The sequence below is a fragment of the Zootoca vivipara genome, chromosome 13 (assembly GCF_963506605.1).
Source record: "Zootoca vivipara chromosome 13, rZooViv1.1, whole genome shotgun sequence".
Taxonomy (NCBI): domain Eukaryota; kingdom Metazoa; phylum Chordata; class Lepidosauria; order Squamata; family Lacertidae; genus Zootoca; species Zootoca vivipara.
Window position 1 is genome coordinate 28,024,974 of NC_083288.1, and position 22,024 is coordinate 28,046,997.

The 22,024-nt window shown below is 40.1% G+C and overlaps 3 protein-coding genes across 3 annotated transcripts; all 3 read left to right on the forward strand.

Annotated features, from left to right (window-relative positions):
• The first annotated feature begins 940 nt into the window (after window positions 1–940).
• On the forward strand, window positions 941–1,900 carry LOC118094525 (olfactory receptor 10C1-like). Its single transcript, XM_035135040.2, has one exon. It carries the CDS (start codon window positions 968–970, stop codon window positions 1,898–1,900), a length of 933 nt encoding a protein of 310 aa, XP_034990931.1. The 5' UTR covers window positions 941–967.
• A 1,352-nt stretch (window positions 1,901–3,252) lies between these two features.
• LOC132593119 (vomeronasal type-2 receptor 26-like) lies at window positions 3,253–13,182 on the forward strand. Its single transcript, XM_060282132.1, has 6 exons — window positions 3,253–3,257; window positions 4,567–4,858; window positions 6,763–7,370; window positions 8,586–8,775; window positions 10,513–10,639; window positions 12,275–13,182. Exons 1-6 carry the CDS (start codon window positions 3,253–3,255, stop codon window positions 13,180–13,182), a joined length of 2,130 nt encoding a protein of 709 aa, XP_060138115.1.
• Window positions 13,183–18,321: 5,139 nt separating this feature from the next.
• Window positions 18,322–19,311, forward strand: LOC132593120 (olfactory receptor 6M1-like). The gene has a single exon (XM_060282133.1). The coding sequence runs from the start codon at window positions 18,322–18,324 to the stop codon at window positions 19,309–19,311; it is 990 nt and encodes a 329-aa protein (XP_060138116.1).
• The last annotated feature ends 2,713 nt before the right edge of the window (window positions 19,312–22,024 follow it).

A 22,024-nucleotide genomic window follows, 5' to 3' on the forward strand; every position in this document is an offset into this window, starting at 1 on the left:
ATTTCCGTGGGTTTACTCTGAGTATAGCACCATTGATTTAATAAATTTATTTCTTAGGCTCTCTTTTCCTTTCTGAGGAAAATAAAAGGTATCTAATTAGAGCAGATTAATAACCAACATAAACAAACATTTCAATACAGGATTGCAGGGTGAGGCTGCAATCCTAACTCCATTTAGGATTTTTGTAGTGAAAAAAGGAGGAAAGGGTAAAAGGTTTAAGGTGATAATGAGGGTGACAAAAAGAAAAGGAAAGGAGGGAGTAAGAAACGTGGGAATTGGGTTTGAAGGTGAAATCAGAATTTGAGTGGATGTTGGCTTCATAATTGGGTGCAAGGGGAGAAGTATGCTTAGTAGTTGCAATGTGTGGTAAGAGGAAAGTGCAAGGTGTTTTCCATGGAGCTGCAAATTGCAGGCTGTAGAAAATGAGAGGGAAGAGGTGAAGCTGAAAATACAGGTGCAAAACTGAGTTGCAGAATAGAAGGGAGAAGCTGGGGCAGAGATTTCAGCAAGTAGAGTGTTTTGGTGGGGGGGGGGGGTGATGGCAAGTGAACTAAAGGAGGCAGAGTCTCCTTAGATAATGAATAATGGTCCAACAGAATCCTCAAAGATTTAATTGGAACAATCTATTAATTGTAGCTCCCTTTTTAACTAACTAAAACAAATCACTGATTTGCCAGCAATATCATTAGCAGGAAAACTAGGCCAACTAATGAAATTCACAAAGGAGTTGGCCTCAAGAGTAGAAAAGTGGTGGTTAAAATGCCCTGTTTCCAGCATTGATTCTTCTGTTAAAGAGCAAAATTCATAGGCTAGTGAGATATTCTTTATTGTGAATTATAGTTTCCTAAGTATCTCTAGAATAATTTGAAAAATGCAAATAATTCCATTTCCATATTTTTTCTCATTCATGTTCCCCTCCTTTTCTTCCATATCTACTGCATGGACAAAAGATATCAACGAAGAAACAATGGAAAATAGCACCTCAGTGAATGCATTTATTTTACTAGGTTTTTCTAATGTTCCAGATTTCAAACTCCTTTTCTTTGTAGTGTTCCTGTGCATCTACCTTGTCACTGTCTTTGGCAATGTCATCATCATTGTCATCATTAGTGTTGATGCTGCCCTCCACACTCCCATGTACTTCTTCCTCAGGAACTTGTCTTTCCTGGAGATCTGCTATACTTCAGTCACAATCCCCAAGTTGCTTGAGAACATTGTCGCTCTTGACAAAACCATCTCTTTGCGTGCATGTGCCACTCAAATGTATTTTTTCCTCTTCTTCGGTGCCACTGAGTGCTGTCTCCTAGCCATCATGGCTTATGATCGCTACATCGCTATATGCAATCCACTGCGCTACCCGGTAATTATGAGAAAGAGAGCATGTGTTCATTTTGCTGCCTTTTCTTGGGCTTGTGGCTGTCTGGTGGCTGTGGGTCATACCACCTTCATTTTCAACCTTCCTTTCTGTGACTCCAAGGTCATCAACCATTTCTTTTGTGAAATCCAGCCAGTTCTAAAACTAGTGTGTGGGGATACATACTGGAATGAAATCCAAATCATTGTAGCTGCTGCATTTGTAATCCTGATGCCTTTCATGTTGATCCTTATGTCTTATTTCCACATCATTTCTACTATCTTGAGGATGCAATCAGCCCAGAGCCGCCAGAAGGCCTTCTCCACCTGCTCCTCACACCTTGTGGTTGTCTCCTTGTTTTATGGGACAGCCATTTTTATATACATACGCCCCAAATCTAGCTACTCTCTGAATGTGGATAAGCTTCTCTCGCTCTTCTATTCTGTTATTACTCCCATACTGAATCCAATTATCTACAGTCTGAGGAACAAAGAAGTGAAAGGAGCTCTCAGGAAGACAGTGTTGAAACTAATCCCATCCAACTGATATCCTAGTTTTAAAAGCAGAGAGTTGACTATGAGACACTGTCAGCCTGTGCAAAAATTAAAGGCTCTTGATAGAGTTCATCATAGTAATACTAACTATGGAACATAAATATGTACAACAACAATAGTATGGTGACAATAGACTTGGAAGATAATTTGAATCTATATAGCACAATTTTGCTCTGAAGTAAAGAATATGAACACTGTCTTCCTGGAGGACCATCTGGGAACCATATGTAAGTCAATTTATGTTCTTCAGAGGGAAAGTGGTGTGTAAATGTGACTAATACATAAATATTGCAATATTCCTTTGACAGCAAATCCATTTTTACTAACAATTTAGGGGGGGGGGAATGTTGCTCCTCTGACCGCACCTAATGCACACGAGTAGAAGACTAAAGGTACTTTCAGAATATTTCAATTGCCATAGAAACCCCAAAAGCTGTTTACAGTATAACTTTCCATATGTAGTTGTGTGAATGTCCCCAAATGCAAGAAAGCTGCTTCACCGAAAATGATTTTCTTGAAGTTCTCTGCATTTTGATCTCTCACCCTATATAAAACTTTCCATTACACAAAGTATGTGTTTAATTATGCATCCATGCATTGTCTGTTACTATTGGATAACATCAGTTGTGAATTAACAGGTTCTTGGCTAATATAGAGAGATGGATAAATTGGAACCACAGAGTTCTTGATCTTAGGATGCATTGCCATCACACCCGCCCCAAAACAAACATACACCACTACTTCAGTGGCTGTTTCAATATAATCACATTTTCCATAGAGACATTATTCCCTATTTATTTTAAATAATGTTAACATTTATTTAGAGTTTGTGCTCAGGACTGCCTTCAGTCTTTTGCAGTCTGGCAACAGTGTGGTCTGTGATGAAAATACAGAGTTAAATCTCAGCTTCCCTGTCCAACCATCAAGCATTATTATTATTTTTAGCAAGTGCCAAAAAGAATACAGTGAAAACACCTGCTAGAAATCCACAGACAATTGTAAATGGCCTTTAGTAAATTTCTGGTTATATTTTTTAAATCATCACCAACTGTTGTGCAGCACAGAGACCTCCAAAAGTGAAAGGTTTTAAAAATATGATTAACTCCCTTATAATTATCACAAATGTGGTGATTGAGGTTTTCTTAATTTCAAAGCTCCAGGGATATCTCAATGCAACTTCTGAATTGTAAATAATAGACAGAATATCAATTGAAAATAATATAGTTATTAAGGCTATGACATCTGTTATAAATGCTCTTTGCCCTTGAAATGCAAGGATGAGCATGAAAGGGCTCCACCAAAATGAGGGTGAATAATGTCAGATCAGATGCTCAGGTCTACGACATGGAGTATAATTTCAGCTCTTTGTACACATCAATGGATGAATGATTGAGTCATTGACTAAACTGCTCTGATCCAAAATGTTGTTCTTGCTTTTGCTCCTTCTGTTGCTGCCACAGGCTATCAGTGACAACTTCAAGGCGCGCCATGGAGGAGACAACAATTGTTACTTAGATTATTATAAGCCTAAAAAGCATGTCATTGGAGGAATTTTATCATTGCATGCTAGTTTTTATTCACATGAGAACTTCACGATTATACCCATGTGTTTCAAGAAAAATGTGTTTCAGTAAGTCTGTGCTTTATTTGAATGTAGGGCAAATATGTAGATTCCAAGTTTGACGCCGTAGTAACAGCATTGAGTAACTTTTATCTCTTCATACTCCCACACCAAAAGAAGAGTCCTTTGAGATTTTGCCTAAGGGTATGCAAGGAAATGTGATGCAATAACTCTGTACTTTATTAGGTTATGGAGCAATCTGGAGGATTCAAACATGAACATCACAGTAACAGTGCCAAGTAACTAAATCTAAGGGGTAATAAAGTGTTGAGAAATAATCTCTTAATCTACCCTCCCCCAAGATTGGATAGTTCATGCTAACTAGTGTGGAAGAGTGCAGACACATTGTGATAATTGTACACACTGCAAAGTGACTGATGTCTAAGCATCCAGATTGCATTTCAACTCATGTTCACCACATAACTTCCAGAGGAATATTTACCTTTGCTTGTTGCAGCAGCAGCTACAAAGAGTCCTAGTTCACTTAAAGTCTAACATTTATTCTGGCCTAAGTTTTCATGAACTAAAATTTATCTTCTCTTCAATTAGTTGAACCCAAGGCAGCATATAAAGGCACAGTGGCTTTATGGCTGCTCTGTAGCTGAGCAATGATTTTCCTTAAAATGGTTTATTCTTCAGACCCTGAATCCTGACACTGAGGCTGGATCTAGACACATCAAAAAACTATTTCAGGAAAACACGTTTTGAACCTCATAATGGGAAATCACATTGCTGAAAGGCCAAACTCTACACCGTCATATGGTGTCACATTGTTATAACACATTTAAAATGATTTTTTAAAACTAATGTAGCTGTGTCCTGTGGGTTAGCTTTTTTAAAAAACAAAACAAAAAACTTTCAGGCAAAGTAACTGAAAACCATTCTCTTCTAGCTGGCAAGATTTAAGCCAATAGAAAGTTGGGCCAAGTGATGTTTCTTTTTCTTTTTCTTCTGTTTTTCTTATTTCTGCTGTATTTCAAATGTGTTTGCAACAGCTATAACAATGAACAAATAATCCTTTAATTATTTCCTTTTAGGCCCCTGCTGAAGCGCTTCCAACAGGTGTTTGCTATCCTTTTTGCTATTTATGAGATCAACGAGAATCCAAAACTCTTACCCAATGTTACCTTGGGGTTCCACATCTATGACAATTTCAACGTTGAAATGATGAGCTTTGATATCATCCTGAGGCTTTTGTCTTCACAAAAAGAAAGTTTCCCTAATTTCAAGTGTGGGAAGAAACCTCAGATTTCAGCAATTGTCGGAGGGTTAGGATCCGACACTTCCATGCAGATAGCCACCATCTTAGGCCTTTATAAGATTCCCCAGGTGGGAATGTGTGTAGGGGACATTAAATCATATTCATCCAAGGGGGGGGGGCTCTCATTGATTCTGTGTAAGGGTTGAAGATCAATGCAAATACCATGTGCTGCTATCTAGACCTGAAAGTTTCAGTGCTGGTTTTTCTTCTTGGCCTCTTTTGGTTTTCCCTTTTCTCCCTTTTTTTGTGGAGTGGGTGGGTCTATCAAGTTTTGACAGACATAAAAAGTTGCATTGTATACCGAATAATGCCAACCTAGCAGTTCGAAAGCACGTCAAAGTGCAAGTAGATAAATAGGTACCGCTCCAAGCGGGAAGGTAAACAGCGTTTCCATGCGCTGCTCTGGTTTGCCAGAAGCAGCTTAGTTATGCTGGCCACATGACCTGGAAGCTGTACGCCGGCTCCCTCATAATGTGAGATGAGTGCCACAACCCCAGAGTCAGTCACAACTGGACCTAATGGTCAGGGGTCCCTTTAACACTTTACCTTATACCAAATATTTGATTTACTTGTTTGTTCAGCATGGACAAGCTGAGTTCCCAGTTGAGTTCTACATGTCCTCAGATTGAGGGGGAAATAGCCATTTTCTGTTATTTCATATGCACACACGGATGCTGATGCTGTCTAACAGCAACTTTATGCAGGTGAAAACACCTGAAGCCTTTTTCTGCCACTATTTCTGTGATATGAAATGAATGAGCTTCCCTGCTATAAAGGAAGCAGAGAAACCCTTTTTAGGCTGGGGAAATAAACGTAAGGGCACAGTAGCTGGGTTGAAGTATGGGGACTTGGTTAATTCCAAGCATAAATAGAACCTGCAGAGGAAACAATCTTTCTGTTCCACATGGTGTTTCATGCAGATCCATCTTCCCATCTCTTCCTGTTGTTGTTGTTTAGTCGTTTAGTCGTGTCCGACTCTTCGTGACCCCATGGACCATAGCACGCCAGGCACTCCTGTCTTGCACTGCCTCCCGCAATTTGGTCAAACTCATGTTCGTAGCTTCGAGAACACTGTCCAACCATCTTGTCCTCTGTCGTCCCCTTCTCCTAGTGCCCTCAATCTTTCCCAACATCAGGGTCTTTTCCAACATCTCTTCCTAGGGGACTGCAAAAACCCTCCTTAGGTCAACCAGGAATGCAACCCTGAGAAGCAATGTTGTTTCAGGTGTAGATACGTCCACCAATGTCAAGATTATTAACTTGATATTACAACTGGTGGTGTTACCAGACCATCACCATCATTCTATTCTTCCTTTTGAAAACTTATATTTTCAGTCCCATCCCTTTTCTATTTAAAATTTGAGATATGGCAGTGACAAACACTGTCTGAAGGCTTTCAGCTGGAAAACAATCTTCATTGAGCCACTCTTCATCTGCATGTCCTCAGAATTTGTTAATATTTATATTTTTTCTTTGAGAAGTTTTTAACATATTGAATGGAAAGAGATAATAATTCATATATGATTAAGGAGCTGCTGCACATTAGAGCAGCTTTGAAATAAAAATCTGGATAGAAATTATAATCTTCATGTGAAAAGTAGCAGTTTTTAAATTCCACCATACCCTATTGATAATTCAGACAGCATCACAGCAGAGATTGCTGGAGCAGATGAGTCATTGGCCTCCATTTTTTCATGTTTGCTCTTATCTCTTTACTTAGTGTCTCCCCATTCATACTATAAAGGAAGATTAGCAGACAAGTAGAACGATAAGAAGAGAAAGTTAAAAGGGAGTCTGGCAGGTCCTTCTTATCTGCTTTTCAGAAGAATATTTTTCTGTGAAAATCTCAAAATTATACTAAGAAAGAACCTGTCTTCCTGGGACTACTTTTGTGTGTGGTTAGGCTCTTGTGTCTTTTTCAGAACTGCAAAAAAATGAAAATGAAAATATCATTATGTTCTTTCTTACATAGCTCAGTTACAGTTCAGTTCACCCAGCACTAAAGGATAAACCTCAGTTCCCTTTTTTATACCAAATGGTTCCAAATGAAGTCTCTCAGGACGAAGGAATAGTGCACTTGATAAGGTATTTTGGATGGACATGGGTTGGACTCATTGTCTCCGATGATGACAATGGAGCTGAGTTTGCACTACGCTTGAAATCAGTGTTCAGTAGGAATTACATCTGCATAGCTTTCACAGAAAAGGCACCACAAGTCGCTTTCAGTGGAATGGATGAATATGGATATAAGTTTTATTATAAAAAAGAGGATTTGTTTGCCCTTAGCATGACCACAGCCAATGTTATCATTGCATATGGAGACACTTATGCCATGCAAGTTTTTCAGTTAACGTTATATCTACATCAACCATTCAAGAAGACACCCTTAGAGAAAGTTTGGATCATCCCAGCTCAGTGGGACTTGACCTCAACCTTTTTTCTTAAAGAGTGGGATTTCAAAATCTTCCATGGTTCCTTGTCCATGGCAATCCATAGGCAGCAGGTACCAGGATTCTGGAGCTTTCTCCAGAACTTCAATCCTTACCAGCACCAAAATGACCTTTTTATCCAACAACTCTGGTATGCTATGTTTCAGTGTTCAATTTCAAATTCATTTGCGGCTGAAGTAAATATCAATCTCTGTTCTGGGGAGGAAATGCTGGAGCATCTTCCAAATACTAAATTTGAAATGAGTATGTCTGGTGAGAGCTATGCTATCTATAATGCCATCTATGCTTTGGCACATTCTTTACATGGCATGTACTCTTCTAGAAGGATGTTGATGGGAGAAGCACTCAGATTGGACCTTTGGAGAATGGAACAATGGGAGGTAATGTTAGGTGGATCTTGTCTTTGCATTTTACAGATGGGCTAAAAAATTAGACACTCAATTGTGCACTCATGTTATGTTGTGTAGGCTGCCCTGTACACCTTATGAAACCTTCCATGTATTTTCCCGATGCTCCTTTTTGTTAAAAATAACCAAACAGAGACCATACAGTTCTGCATAAGGTATTATTCATTATTAACTTAGGACCTTGTGGTATGTGTGGGAAATTATTATTATTTTTTATGTGATACTTCCTCTTAGTTCTGCCTCTAAAGTGCAGACTGTGCCTGGACAGCACAGAGGAAAGGTAAGTGCAGATAAGTTAAAAAGTTCATGTCTCACGATCTATTAAAAAATTCAGTATACATAACTATTACACAATTGAGACAATTGAGGAACTCAGTAGGACATACTTTCATTGGTCATCTCTTTCTATTATTCTGCTCCTTCTCCCTCTTCCCTCCTTGTGTTTTCCAAAGCTCTGTGTCTCTATTTTCATTTTATTTCCTTTCTCTATTTTCATTTTATTTCCTGGAAGGAAGAGTCAATGGTGTGGAGCACTAGTGAGGAAGAATACTAGGTTTCACCTGGAAAATGCTAGTAGAGTAGATTTATTTAACACCCAAGGAAAAATGTTGCACTCATTCTGGGGTGCGTGTTTTTTAATTAATTGATTTATGAATACACAATTAAAAAGGGAGGGGGAATTTGATGCATAGCAGCACTGAAAAATTGTGTCATCTTTGCAATTTAGGGAAGAATACAACTCAATAATAGTTAGACAGTTCCCCCCTGCCATCAAACATGCATTTCGGCATAACAACTTAATCATTATAAACACTGAAATTTATGCATCACCTTGCCAGGAACATGCTTGCAAACATTTTCTCTATTTGGTAAATTCTGAAGTTCTACATTTTCATCTAGTTTCACACTTTTTTGAGAAAAATCCATTTTAACAACAGTGCTGGAGATGAAATATATTTCAATGAAAACTTGGAATCATCCATTGGATATGATATTCTTAACATGGTTACTTTCCCCAACAATTCTTTCACCAAAGTAGAAGTTGGAACAGTAGTTTCTCATGCTTCCTCAGATCAAAGAGTTTACATGAAGGAACGTGACATTATATGGCCCAACAAATTCAACCTGGTAGGTACTCCAGATGTGTAATACCTTCAGACTTGCATTTTCTTTTCCAATCATCTATGTTTGAAACTTGTCATTTTGTTTTAAAGATTGCCACACATTTTCTGTACATGTTCCCTTGAGGGGAAAATTATTGTATGCTCTACCGCAGGATCTGGAAGGCTTTCTATGAGTTTTGGATATTTTCCTATCATATATATTTTTTGCAATTTGGTGAAACTTTTTGTCAACTTCTGAAATTAGGAAAGCTGATGCAATCATATTTAGCATCCTAAGTTGTTCCCTGATATTTTGAGGTCTGTGTAATGGTGTAACAGGAAGGGTTAGAGCACTTTTGTTGGAAGAAGAAGAGAAGAAGAAGAGTTTGGATTTGATATCCCGCTTTATCACTACCCTAAGGAGTCTCAAAGCAGCTAACAATCTCCTTTCCCTTCCTCCCCCACAACAAACACTCTGTGAAGTGGGTGGGGCTGAGAGACTTCAGAGAAGTGTGACTAGCCCAAGGTCACCCAGCAGCTGCATGTGGAGGAGCGGAGACGCGAACCCGGTTCCCCAGATTACGAGTCTACCACTCTTAACCACTACACCACACTGGCTCACAGGAAAACCTGTGAAGTGTATAACTAAACAGAGGATGCAACTCACTTCAGGGTACAATGTCTGCTGATGGTGGAAAAAATATATAGAAGCCTTTCCCACACCCATTGCTTCACCATTTAATATATTGGGTTGTTTGGAACAACTAAAAATGCCCTGTGGTTTTCTGGTAAAGCAGTAGAAGCTAGCCAACTTAATGAATAGAAGAAGTATATAATAGCTATGGTATATTAATTAGGGAAGGTGTGATTTCATTCCATCTGAAAAATGTGATAGCACTGACTACAGAATGTATGTGGCAACTTTCAGATGAGTGTCAGCTTACCTTTAAAGATGTGGCATGTGAGTTCCCCACCCCTTTTTAACAAGAAGAAAAGCTTAAAGTGTTGACCAACTCTCCCACTGTAGCCCTTTGGAATTTGAGATATTTGAACACAGTGTTTATAATTACCAGTCCTATTTAGTTAACTATTTGGACATTTGGGCTGCCTACATGAATCAAAAGGGACGCAGGTGGCACTGTGGATTAAACCACAGAGCCTAGGGCTTGCCCATCAGAAGGCCGGCAGTTCGAATCCCCGTGACAGGGTGAGCTCCCGTTGCTTGGTCCCTGCTCCTGCCAATCTAGCAGTTCGAAAACACGTCAAAGTGCAAGTAGATAAATAGGTACCGCTACAGCGGGAAGGTAAATGGAGTTTCCGTGTGCTGCTCTGGTTCACCAGAAGTGGCTTTGTCATGCTGGCCACATGACCTGGAAGCTGTACACCGTCTCCCTCGGCCAATAATGTGAGATGAGCGCTGCAACCCCAGAGTCAGTCACAACTGGAACTAATGGTCAGGGGTCCCTTTACCTCACACAATAGACATGTATGTCCAAGACATCAAATTGTATTTATAGATCAATGACTTTCCCTGCATGTTCCCCTCCAAAATTAATGAATTCCTAGAGGAATAGCCCTGTTAGTCTCTTGCAGCAATACCAACAAAGATACATTAAAGGCAAAGTGGATGACGTGAATAGGCAATTTTATTTCCATATATGCCAGGGCTATTTATGGGGTGGGTGGATAAACAAAGTTCAAACCATTGAATCAAAATCCAATTATGTTGATTTAAACTTCATTCACTTGTATTTTTTCTTAGACAGTACCCCATTCTTTATGTAGTGAAATATGCCATCTTGGATATCACAGAAAAGTCCGTGAAGGAGAACAGTCTTGCTGCTATGATTGTTTCAAATGTGCAGATGGGACAATTTCAAACCAAGTAGGTACGTGATTCAAAAATCTCTACCTTCTAATTTTTTGAAAGAAACTACATCTAGTACTCTTTTCAAATAGTCATGCCTTTCTCAATTATTTCATCTTCTCATTTAATACTCAAGGTGCTATCTGTAACCCACAGGTAAACCAGATAGTGCCCCACAGTTTGATCTAAAAGCATATCAGGCCAACATATTGCTGAAGCTCAGCAAAACTGGGTTTGGTTCGCAGCTGGATTGGTGGCCACCTAGGAACCAGACGCACTTAGGGTTTCATGATGGGATAAATATGGGTTATGAATTCCAGAAAACAAATGCATGGATTTTATTTTACTGGTACAAGGTTAGTTAAAATAAACATTTAACTGAGTGGCAGGAACAAGATTTGGAATTTAAGGGACTACAGATTATTTTGTGCATTTTCATCTTATAGAAAATTGCCATTGGGGGAAAAATAGTTTAGTGTCAGATGGACAGTAAAGTATATGACTGGATAATGTAGGATATTACCTGTGCAAGGGTAGGGTTGTCATATGTCTGGGATCTCCTCTTTTTGGGCACCAGCACACCTATGTAGGTGTATCATTTTACCCAAAATGTCCGGGTTTGGAATCTGTTTACCCGTGTTTCTCATATTATAAGACACGTCTTATATTTATTTTTTCCTCAAAAAAACACACTATGGCTTATTTTCAATGGATGTCTTATTTTTTTCCTCCTCCTCCTGCCACGGCCGGCATTGCTGCTGCGCCTATCACTATGTCTTATTTTCGTGGTATGGCTTATATTCCTTGAATGCTTAAAAATCCTGCTATGGCTTATTTTATAGGTATGTCTTAAAATATGAGAAACAGGGTATTTATTTATCTCTTTACCTATTGATCTCTTTACCTATTTACCTATTAAAATAAATAAATGCGCCACCTGACAGTGCCACAGCTGCCAGCTCTGCCAAGGAAGGAGGGTCGGGTGCAGGTGTGAAACTTGGAGAGGGAGGGCAGGGGCACCAGGAAGGTGCACGGGAGTGAGCAGGGCTGTGGGAGGGCAACAGTGTATCACATGCATGCTTGGAGTGCGCTCAGCCCTCCAGGTCACCTTGTGGGTTATGTCCGGTGCAGGCAGATCACTGATTGCCCGCTCACCCCACCACTGCCGATCGCTCGCTCACTCACCCCACTGCTGCCAATCGCCCCCTGCCCACCAACCTCCTACCTCGCACCATGGCCGACCTACAAATATGTCTGGGTTTTTGCTTTTTTTAAAAAAAAAATACGGCAACCCTATTCAAGCGTGATACTTCTACAACAGCTCTGTGCTGTTTTTGACCCATTAATCTATATGTTGTTGGACTGCAACTCCCATCAGCAGTAACTATATGGTAAATGGTCAGGAATGGTTGAAGCTGTAGATCAATTAAGAAAACCTGGAAGGCAACAGGCTCCCCCTACCTGCATTAATTCCACCACCTTTGCAAAGTGTTTTACTCACCAGAAAGCACTCTGTTTTGGATTGAGTTGCTTTCAGAGCAAGGAGGCACCAAAAAATAGGAAGCATGCAATCACATGGAGCAGGTTGGCCATATTACATAAGGCATTTAAAAGAGGTATGTACCTGTTATTCAGACAGTATATTTATTTCTTACAGATGCAGATAAGTGTGAAAAATGTCCGGAAGATGAACATCCAAACAACAATAAAAACAGATGTATTTCTAAAGTCATAACTTGTCTAGTCTATGATGACATTTTAGGAATCAATTTGGCTTCTGTGGCAGTCTCTTTTGCACTGTTCACAGCTCTGGTGCTTGGAACCTTCATCAAACACCAGAATACCCCCATTGTCAAAGCCAACAATCGGGACCTTACCTACCTTCTGCTGATCTCCCTTTTGCTCTGCTTCCTTTGCTCCTTGCTGTTCATTGGACGACCCAGCAAGGTGACCTGCCTTCTTCGACAAGCTACCTTTGGAAACATATTCTCTCTTGCACTTTCCTGTGTCCTGGCTAAGACCATCATTGTGGTTGTGGCATTTATGGCCACGAGGCCTGGAAGCAAGATGAGGAAATGGGTGGGCAAAAGACTATCCAACTATTTTATCCTTTTTGGCTCTCTTGTTCAAGTTGGCATCTGTTCTTTCTGGCTCTTCACTTCTCCCCCATTCCCGGACCTCGATATGATCACACAGCCTGAGGAGATTGTGTTGCAATGTAATGAAGGCTCAGATGCCATGTTTTACACGGTCCTGGGTTACATGGGCTTTCAGGCCAGTGTCAGCTTCACGGTGGCCTTCCTAGCCAGGAAACTGCCTGACAGTTTCAATGAAGCCAAGTTTATCACCTTCAGCATGTTGGTCTTCTGCAGTGTCTGGATTTCTTTCATTCCAGCCTATCTAAGTACCAAAGGCAAATACATGGTGGCTGTGGAGATCTTCTCCATTCTGGCCTCAAGTGCTGGGTTGCTGGGTTGCATATTTCTCCCTAAAATGTATATCATTATTTTGAAGCCAGAAATGAACACTAGGGACCAATTCTTTAGGAAAAAAGAATTTCATTAGGGTTGCCATATCTTGAAGAGCAAAAAAGAGAACAGCCTGAGCCACTGCCAGCCTGAGCTGGGGAAAGAGGTGTGCGGGTGCACTTGGCTGTTGCTCCACCTGTGCACCTCTTTCCCCAGCTCAGGCTGGCAGCAGCTGCAAAATGCAGAGCAGCCCAAGTCCAAGCCCTAGCTGCCCAAGCCACCTGAGCCCCCAACCTCCCTGACATCTCCTTTAAAATGTAAAAATCCACATGGAAGGACATGTTGGACATGTCTATGTTTTCCTGGACGTATTGCAACCCTAATTTTATTGAACCATAGAGAGAATTATTTTGCAGTGATACCAGTTGTTTCCAGCAATGAGCAGCAAGTTGACAAGACATTGCCCAGAAGTGAACTATATAGTGATTGTGCTGACCCGTATAACCTCCTATGTGCTTATCTGAGAATAATTACGTGTTCAGAATAAAAACTGTGAGAACAGCAAGTACATTTCATTTCATTTACAGTGTCATACTTCCTGACTATCTGCTTAATTGACAATAGGCATTATTTGGTACTGCCGGGGTGGGGTGGGAGGATATTCAATGTCAAAATATGATTTCCACCCACATCTATGATGTTGTTGGATCTCCTTTTGTATCAGCCTAAAACCACACTGTAGAGATGAAGAAGATACAGGAGATGACAATTAAATGTGCACCTTGGTCATCTACCTTATGAGAAAAGTGTCTGTGAAGGCAGGTCCCTTTAATTTCAGAAATAGGGACTGCTTTTGCTGAAAACTGAAGGTATTCAATACTAGTTATAATTAGAGTGGACCCCCTTAAGTTAATAGACAAGGCTAACATGTTCATTCATTTCCGTGGGTTTACTCTGAGTACACCACCTTAATTTAATTAATTCATTTCTTATGTTTAACAATACTATCCTATTAGAGCAGGTTTATAACCAATGTCGACAAATATTGCAATACAGGATTTCAAGTTGAGGCTTCAGTTGCAACCCCACTTACCTAAGAGTGAGCCACACTGAATCCAATTCTACTTACTTCTAAGACATTATAATTATTACTATTACTCTTATTATTAATACCCCACTCATCTGCTTGGGTTTCCCCAGCCACTCTGGGTGACTTACAGCATATATAAAACATAGTAAAATATCAAACATAAAAAAACGCAAAACAGGGCTGCTTTCAGGTGTCTTCTAAAAGTTACGTAGTTCTTTATCTCCTTGACATCTGAAGGGATGTTCCATAGGGAAGGCACCAGTACTGAGAAGGCCTTAGGAGTTTGCTGTTAGGAGTCTGCTGAAAATCTCTTTAAATTCATTTTTTTTAAAAAAAACACCAAAAAGCAAGGGTGACAGGAGGGGAGGGCATCAACTGGCTGCTAGGGTTGGCTGAGAAGAAGATGACAGGGGCTATAGAGGAAACATAAGGGAATGGTGCAGTCTTTTCACTGAGAATCAGGCTTAACCTCCGTAGGTGAGAGTAGGATGCCTACCATGTTTTCATCTTCAAAAGCTTGTTGGGACATCTCTCTTATTTCTCTCAATTTCTGAATGTCTTGTTTGGCTCCTGAACTCTTGTCTCCTACTCCTTTATCTGCTGCTGAACCTATACCTTGGTTCTCGAACTTAATCCATTCCAGAAGTCTGTTCGCGACTCCCAAAACCATTCAAAAACCAAGCCGCGGCTTCCAATTGGCTGCAGGAGCTTCCGGCACTCAACTGAAAGCCGCGGAAGTCAGATGTTTGGCTTCCCCAAAATATTTGCAAACAGGCACACTTATTTCTGGGTTTGCGGCATTCAGGAGCCAATTTGTTCAGGAGCCAAGCCATTTGGGAACCAAGGTACCACTGTACTGTTGAGCCTATACTATTACTTGCCTGAATTAAGATCTATTTTATTCATAAATAATGTATTTTGTTGTTATATTTTGAGACTATGAGTATGGAGAGACAATTAAAGGGGGAAAGTGGTGTTTGAAAGCAACAGGAGACGTCTGAATAGATTGGGAAGAAAACATTGGGTTAAACTTTGGGTTGTTTGGTTTTTTTGAAAAGATACCGGTAACCTTTACTTGCTTGCCTAGATATTGTTTTCTCGTCATTTAAAAACACATGAATACATTTAATTCTCTCTAGGCTAAATTGTTCAAAACCCAAGAGACATGCAGTCTTGGAGATACTAATCCTACTAATAATTGATATCACAGGCAGTGATCACTGCTTTGGAATAAAAGTACACCGCTTATGATGATTTCTCCTATAGTTTATTTCATTGCATGTTGTAAACAACTATTATAACATATCTGAATTAATTTACAATAGTCCTTGCTTATGAATTTCTTTTTGGGCAATAGACACAAAGGACAAAAACAGACCCTGAACTCCATGTGACAATTTTAAGCCTGTACTATACAGTAAGTCTGTTGCATTTTTTGTTTCAGTGTGTTAATTTGGTTTGCAATGACTCAGATCTGGGGTTTAATTTCATTTTTATCATCATCATCATCATTTATTATTGGCCAAGTACATTTTCCAACATACTTGAAATTTGTTTCGGTTACATTGCAATGTAAACATAGACACACTGTTTTTTTCATTATTCCTTTTGTCGCCCCCCCCCACTCCATCAAGATGTTTGTCCTTCATAGTCCTGTGAGATGGACTTATTTATTTATTTAAAATAATAAAATTAATCTAAACATATCAGTAAATGTTAGGCATTCAAATTGCCTAAGGCTAAGAAACTCAGGATGCAGTCCAGCCAAAATAAGTGTATGGTTAACTTCCTCCTATTGAAATCTATGAACCAAGGAGAAGAATTATATTGTAATATATCCTGGGATGAGTGGGGTTAGAATCCAGCACTTGTCTGGCTGAGCTGAGGGTTACCTAGCATAGCAAGGCAATGACAGCATAACTCCCCATTCCTGGCTTAGCTGGAGATACACTGCTGTATCTACCCAGGTGAGCCAAGCCCAGCAGATCTTAAGTCAACATAAATAGTGAAAAGGGGGCATTCCAGGGCATTCCAGGACCAGTGAGGAGGATGAGGCTGGATCCCAGGCTCATATGACATGGCAACCTTGCAAAAGTTAAGCCGGCAGATAGGGTGGTGTAACTTAAACCCTATTCTAAACCCCTCTGCAAGTCTTAGGCAGGGTCAGCCTGCAGGAACCCATCTCCTGAACAGAGTTTGGATCTGGTAAAACCTACACCAGTTTAACTTATGCCTGGCTTACTTTATGCCAGTTTCTTGTGCATAGGATTGTTCCTAAAGACATCTTTAGTTTTATTATGTCACCCCAAATACATTTTTTAAAAAATTGCAACACATCACTTCTACTGAAAATATTCTGGTGTCTCAATAAACTTGCTTAGAATTATGGCACAATTCTATGCAGATTTACTTGCAAAGTCCTATTCAGTTCAATATACATGCCTTGAACGTGCCATTGAATTGCAGCCTGAGAATATTATTAATAACAAACAAACCTGTCAACAATTCAACAAAAGTATCTTTGGACACATTCTTCCTCCTTGACTTTCAATTTATTTGCATAACATTTCAGCTACAGATTTTGTATCCCAGCCTTCAGTTATTGGAGAGGAGATGGAAATGAAAATGCTTCTTGCCAACGAAGATACAATAATACTGAAGTGCTACTGAAGAGTTTATTAATTTATTTTATTACAATTGTATACCCACTTTCAAAAAGAATTGTATACCCACTTTCAAAAATAATTTCCACATCTGTATTACTATTTTGCACTAGGTTAAACTTCATATTATCTCCATGCTTCCATTAGAGAAATATAGGAAGCTGTCTTATATGGAGTCAAACTATTGATCTATCAAGCTAAGTATTATATACAATGCCAAACAGTTTCAGAAAGGATTCTTTCCCAGCACCACCTGGAGAGATCAGGAATTGGTAAAGCAGGTGCTCTACCATTGTGCAATGGCTTCTCTTTTTAAAAACAAAACAAAAAACTTTATTGAGATTTTAATTAAAACATATCAAATCATAACAAAACAAATTGAAACAAATCAACTCAAAATATAAAAATTCATACAGATATCATACTTCCAAATTTACATCTGAAAAGTAATTGATATCTAATACATAATTTGACTAAACCTTCCTGTCTAGTCTTTTCCTCTATGACATCCAAATAAAAAACACTTAATATTTCTCCTAAACAGATAAATTTTCCTCCTTTTCCATGTACTTCCTCTTGCCTTGATCTTGGTCTCTTTAAGCTTTTGATTGATTACTGCTTCCCTCACCCAATGTTTCACCTGTGTTTCCTTTTGTTTTATAATCTTTACCTGCAGTACTGGTCTCTAGAAATGAATCCAGGATTTTAATGTGGGACATTGTTGCTTCATATAATTTCCGAATCCCCCCCCCCAATTTTGTTCAAAATTCTGTTTACTGCCGCCTCTAATCGAATTGGTTAATTTTGCTAAATCTACATATCCAAATCATTTTTCCTGCCACTCATCAATTTTTGGTATATCTTGTCTTTTCCAATACGTGGCTATTAATATTCTTGCGGCTGCAGTTGCGTATAAGAATATTTTTTGATCCTGGTTTTTTTTTATCCTGTGCAATGGCTTCTCATAGAAATGCCACATCCAGAAATGTTGTTTTCAGCTGTAAAAAAAAGAAATCTTTAACTGTTTTAGCCACACAAAAACCCAAATAAACCCTATGAAATTTTGCACTTTGCAAAATTCTGCTGGAACATTTTGTCTATAAATTGGTTCTATAATTCTATGATTGCAGCATCTGTTCTAACTTTTTATTATTTCCATTTTCAAATTCATATTTTCAATACAAAATAAAAAAAATTCCTTCAGTAGCACCTTAATGACCAACTAAGTTTATATTTTGGTATGAGCTTTCGTGTGCAAGCACACTTCTTCAGATATTTTCAATAGTTTATCAATACCCACCCACACCCTTTCTGTGTTTGTGAACAAGCTTGCACATTAATGAAAGAAGAGGATAGGGACAAAGCCAAGAGTGTCTTGCATAGTTTGGTGATAGTTTGGGATTAAAAAAAATAGTTTGGGATTTTAAAAAACAAGAAGACAAGACATTGTAATACTGTTTGTTTGTTTGTTTGTTGTTTGTAGATGCAAGAATACTGGTTTGTGGAACCTCTGAACCATACCATAGTGACAACGTTCATTATTCTGGGCTTCCCTAATACTAGGAAGGTGGAAATTGTGCTCTTTTTTCTCTTCCTTGCTATGTACCTTCTTACAATGACTGGCAACATAATCATAATCATAACAGTTAAGACAGACAGCCACCTTCAAACCCCCATGTACTTCTTTCTGGGAAACCTCTCTTTCTTGGACATTGGCTATACATCTTCAACAGTCCCTAAGCTGCTGTCTATCTTGTTGATGGGGGTGCACACAATTTCCTTTGCTGCCTGTTTGCTACAGTCCTACTTCTTCTTTTTTCTTGGGACAGCTGAGTGCTTCCTCCTTGCAGTGATGGCCTATGACCGATATGTGGCCATATGCTATCCGCTCAGATATTCAACAATCATGAATAAAAGAGTGTGTGTGTTTCTCGTGGTTGCCTGCTGGGCAGGAGGCTGTCTGGCCCCTATGGTAGCTGCCATAGTGGTGGTGAATTTACCCTTTTGTGGGCCCAACGTGATAAACCATTTCTTTTGTGATATTCCACCATTACTAAAACTGGCTTGCGTAGACACATCTCTTACACAGAAGATTGTATTCTTCCTTTCTGCTGTGGTGATTCTGAGCACGTTCCTGTCCACTGTTGTCTCCTATATATACATTAGCATAACCATATTGAGAATACCTTCCTCACATGGGCGCCGCAAGGCTTTCTCCACTTGTGCCTCCCATCTTACTGTCGTCTCTCTATATTATGGGACGGTGATCTTCATGTATGTAAGCCCAACTACTCGTTCATCTTTTGACCTGAACAAAATCATAGCTGTGGTGTACAGTGTCGTTACTCCAATGCTCAACCCTATGATCTACACGTTGAGGAATAAGGATATGAAAGCAGCACTGAAAAAAATAATCCTCAAAGTGCAGATTGCTAAGAAGAAGCTTGATTTCTCCAGTGAATTCAGTCGCTGAGAAAATTATGTCTGCAATGGTGAAAATGGAACATCATAGGCACCAGACGGGTGGATTTGCATCCAGGGATGGGCATATAAGTCTATTTCCGCTCTATGTAACTTTAGCATGTGTGTGATCCAACTCATCTCATTGCCACATCAGTCTACAGCTTCTTTTTAATTTAAATAGAAATATCCAATAAAATACGTTTGCATTCAGATTTTTCTCAACAAAATAATTTTTTTAAAACATGCATGTTATTTGTTGTTTGAGCAGAGAACAGTGTCAAAATATATGGGAAGTATGAACACTGGTAATCATCATATTCAATCTGAAGTGAACAGGACAGAGTGAACTAAAAAGTAGCTCCCAAGTATTAAGAATCATTGACTTCTTCTCCAACATGCCCATAACAAAAGAATTAATAGTGGAATATGCAATTATCAATTTCCTTGGCCAATTTTTCTTCTTCCCTATCATTATCTGATGCAATAATTAAAGGGGGTCTACAAGTAACTTGGGACGTGGTTGGCGCTGTGGGTTAAACCACAGAGCCTAGGGCTTGCTGATCAGAAGGTCAGCGGTTCGAATACCTGTGACGGGGTGAGCTCCTGTTGCTCGGTCCAAGCTCCTGCCCACCTAGCAGTTCAAAAGCACACCAAAGTGTAAGTAGATAAATAGGTACCGCTACAGCGGGAAGGCATTTCCGTGTGCTGCTCTGGTTCACCAGAAGCGGCTTTGTCATGCTGGCCACATGACCTGGAAGCTGTATGCTTGCTCCCTCGGCCAATAACGCGAGATGAGCACCACAACCCCAGAGTTGGTCACGACTGGACCTAATGGTCAGGGGTCCTGTTACCTTTACCTTACAAGTAACTTCCTCTAAGCTACTTCAAGTCTTGCACTGAGTTTCTAAACTGAAATGGAGCTGATTTTATGAATGTTATTAATGATGTATACAGTATATTAATTTGCTTTGTTTTTCATTTTAAAATTATTCTTTTTTATAAGCATTAGGTACTCTTCAACTTTATATACCTTTGCACTTTCACACTTTCACACCCACCCATACCCATGTTTCTACATCTTACTGGGAGGTTTAGGGGATGGGGAGAGGTGGCAATGAGGTTATTAGCAAGCTTGGTGTGTTTGCTTGGAAATGGCAGCTGGGTACTCGAACACACTCTCAGTTCACATTGGAAAAGGCCCTCTTAGCAAGTCAGAATCCCATGTAAACATGCCGTAGAAGGAGGGGGGTTGTGGGCGCCATGAGGCCCTCACATGCTGGGGGGATGGTTGCCAGCCCCCCCAGCCCATTGGCTAGCTCCCGGTCGGGCGCTCCCTTGGCGCGTCCAATCCGGACATTCCAAGGGGGCGTGGCTCACTGATTTAAGCGAGCGTGGCCGGGAGTCTGCTTCTCTTTCCTGGACCCCCCAGCTGCTTCGTTTTCCTGCCCACCCTCCCTTTGGGCAAGGCTCTCCTTTTGACATTGCTATGGACCTCGGTTGGTTGCCGTTGAGGGGCCTGGTAGGAATTTTCCCACTTGGCAAATTGGCTCTGGCCTGGTGGTTTTCGCCTACCTCGTAGCAACTTGTCACAACTTTGGTTTTTTGGCGGTAGGCATTGGATTATCTCTGAGAGGTTACAGTTATGGGGGGGGGAGGTTGCTGCCATCACCGCCCCCAAAATGTGGAAGGGTACTCCCTTAAGGAATCCAGGGGCGTGGCCATGTCTGAAGCAGTGGTAGGTGAGGGCCTAAGGCACGCCCCCTAGTGGTGGCCCCAGGGTGAGTTCCTAGTTGATCTGCATCGCAGGGCTCACCCAACGGTGGTTCACCCTTCACAGACTGCCAGCAGAGCGGGCTGGAGTCGGATATAGACGGTTAGAGAGCCAATACCTCTCTACACCTGTAATCAATAAAGTTGTGGCCTTTTACGCCCATTAAATTTATGCAGTGTGTCCTGTGTCTTTATTTATTCTGGGAGGGATTGGGGTATCGCCACACAAATCCAGCATACTTTGATATGCACCAAAGGGGATTCATCACAAACAAATGAATATAATTTTTTTTTCCAGAAAATAGAAAACAAGTAGGAACAGGTATGTAGCTTGCAGGTGTTTCTGGAAACATCTCCGTCACTTGAGGGACAGGTAACCTCAGTGGCTAGGAAGGCCTGTGCCTGGGTTTGGCTGATGTGATAACTGTGGTCATTTCTGGATAATGATAGGCTAGCCATGGTTATTCATGCAGCGCCAACCTCCAAGCTGGACTTACAATGGCAATGCATTCTACATGGGACTGCCTTTGAAGATAGTCTGGAAATTGGTAGGGCCAATATTCTCTGAGCGTGCTACCACTATCTTAAGTTACCACTGCCATTCCCTGCCTCCCAGCATTCAATACCTGAGGTTGACACCTCTCTTTGCCTAATAGTAGGGTCACTCCTTCTGATGAGATATGGGATACAGGAATTAAGCATTATCCCATGCTGAACAGGTGGTTGAATGTACAGCCCTAATATCTATACTGCACACAGAGTAACAGCAGTTTCATGGGATCGGCTCTTATTGTCATCAATGCTATCATCCAACCGAATGACTTCAATCAAAAGAAATTAAGAAAGAAACAAGTCTTGGAAAATAATTGTAAACAAGAAAACAAGTTGATTAATAAAAAATAATATTTTACAATAAAAGTTCATTACATGCTCTATTCCCCATTTAATTCCTG

Coding starts and splice junctions, on each gene's coding strand:
- LOC118094525 (XM_035135040.2), top strand. CDS start 968: ATGGAAAATAGCACCTCAGTGAATGCATTTATTTTACTAGGTTTTTCT.
- LOC132593119 (XM_060282132.1), top strand. Junction 8,776..10,512: donor GGCCCAACAAATTCAACCTG/GTAGGTACTCCA, acceptor ATTTTTTCTTAG/ACAGTACCCCATTCTTTATG. Junction 10,640..12,274: donor GACAATTTCAAACCAAGTAG/GTACGTGATTCA, acceptor TATTTCTTACAG/ATGCAGATAAGTGTGAAAAA.
- LOC132593120 (XM_060282133.1), top strand. CDS start 18,322: ATGCAAGAATACTGGTTTGTGGAACCTCTGAACCATACCATAGTGACA.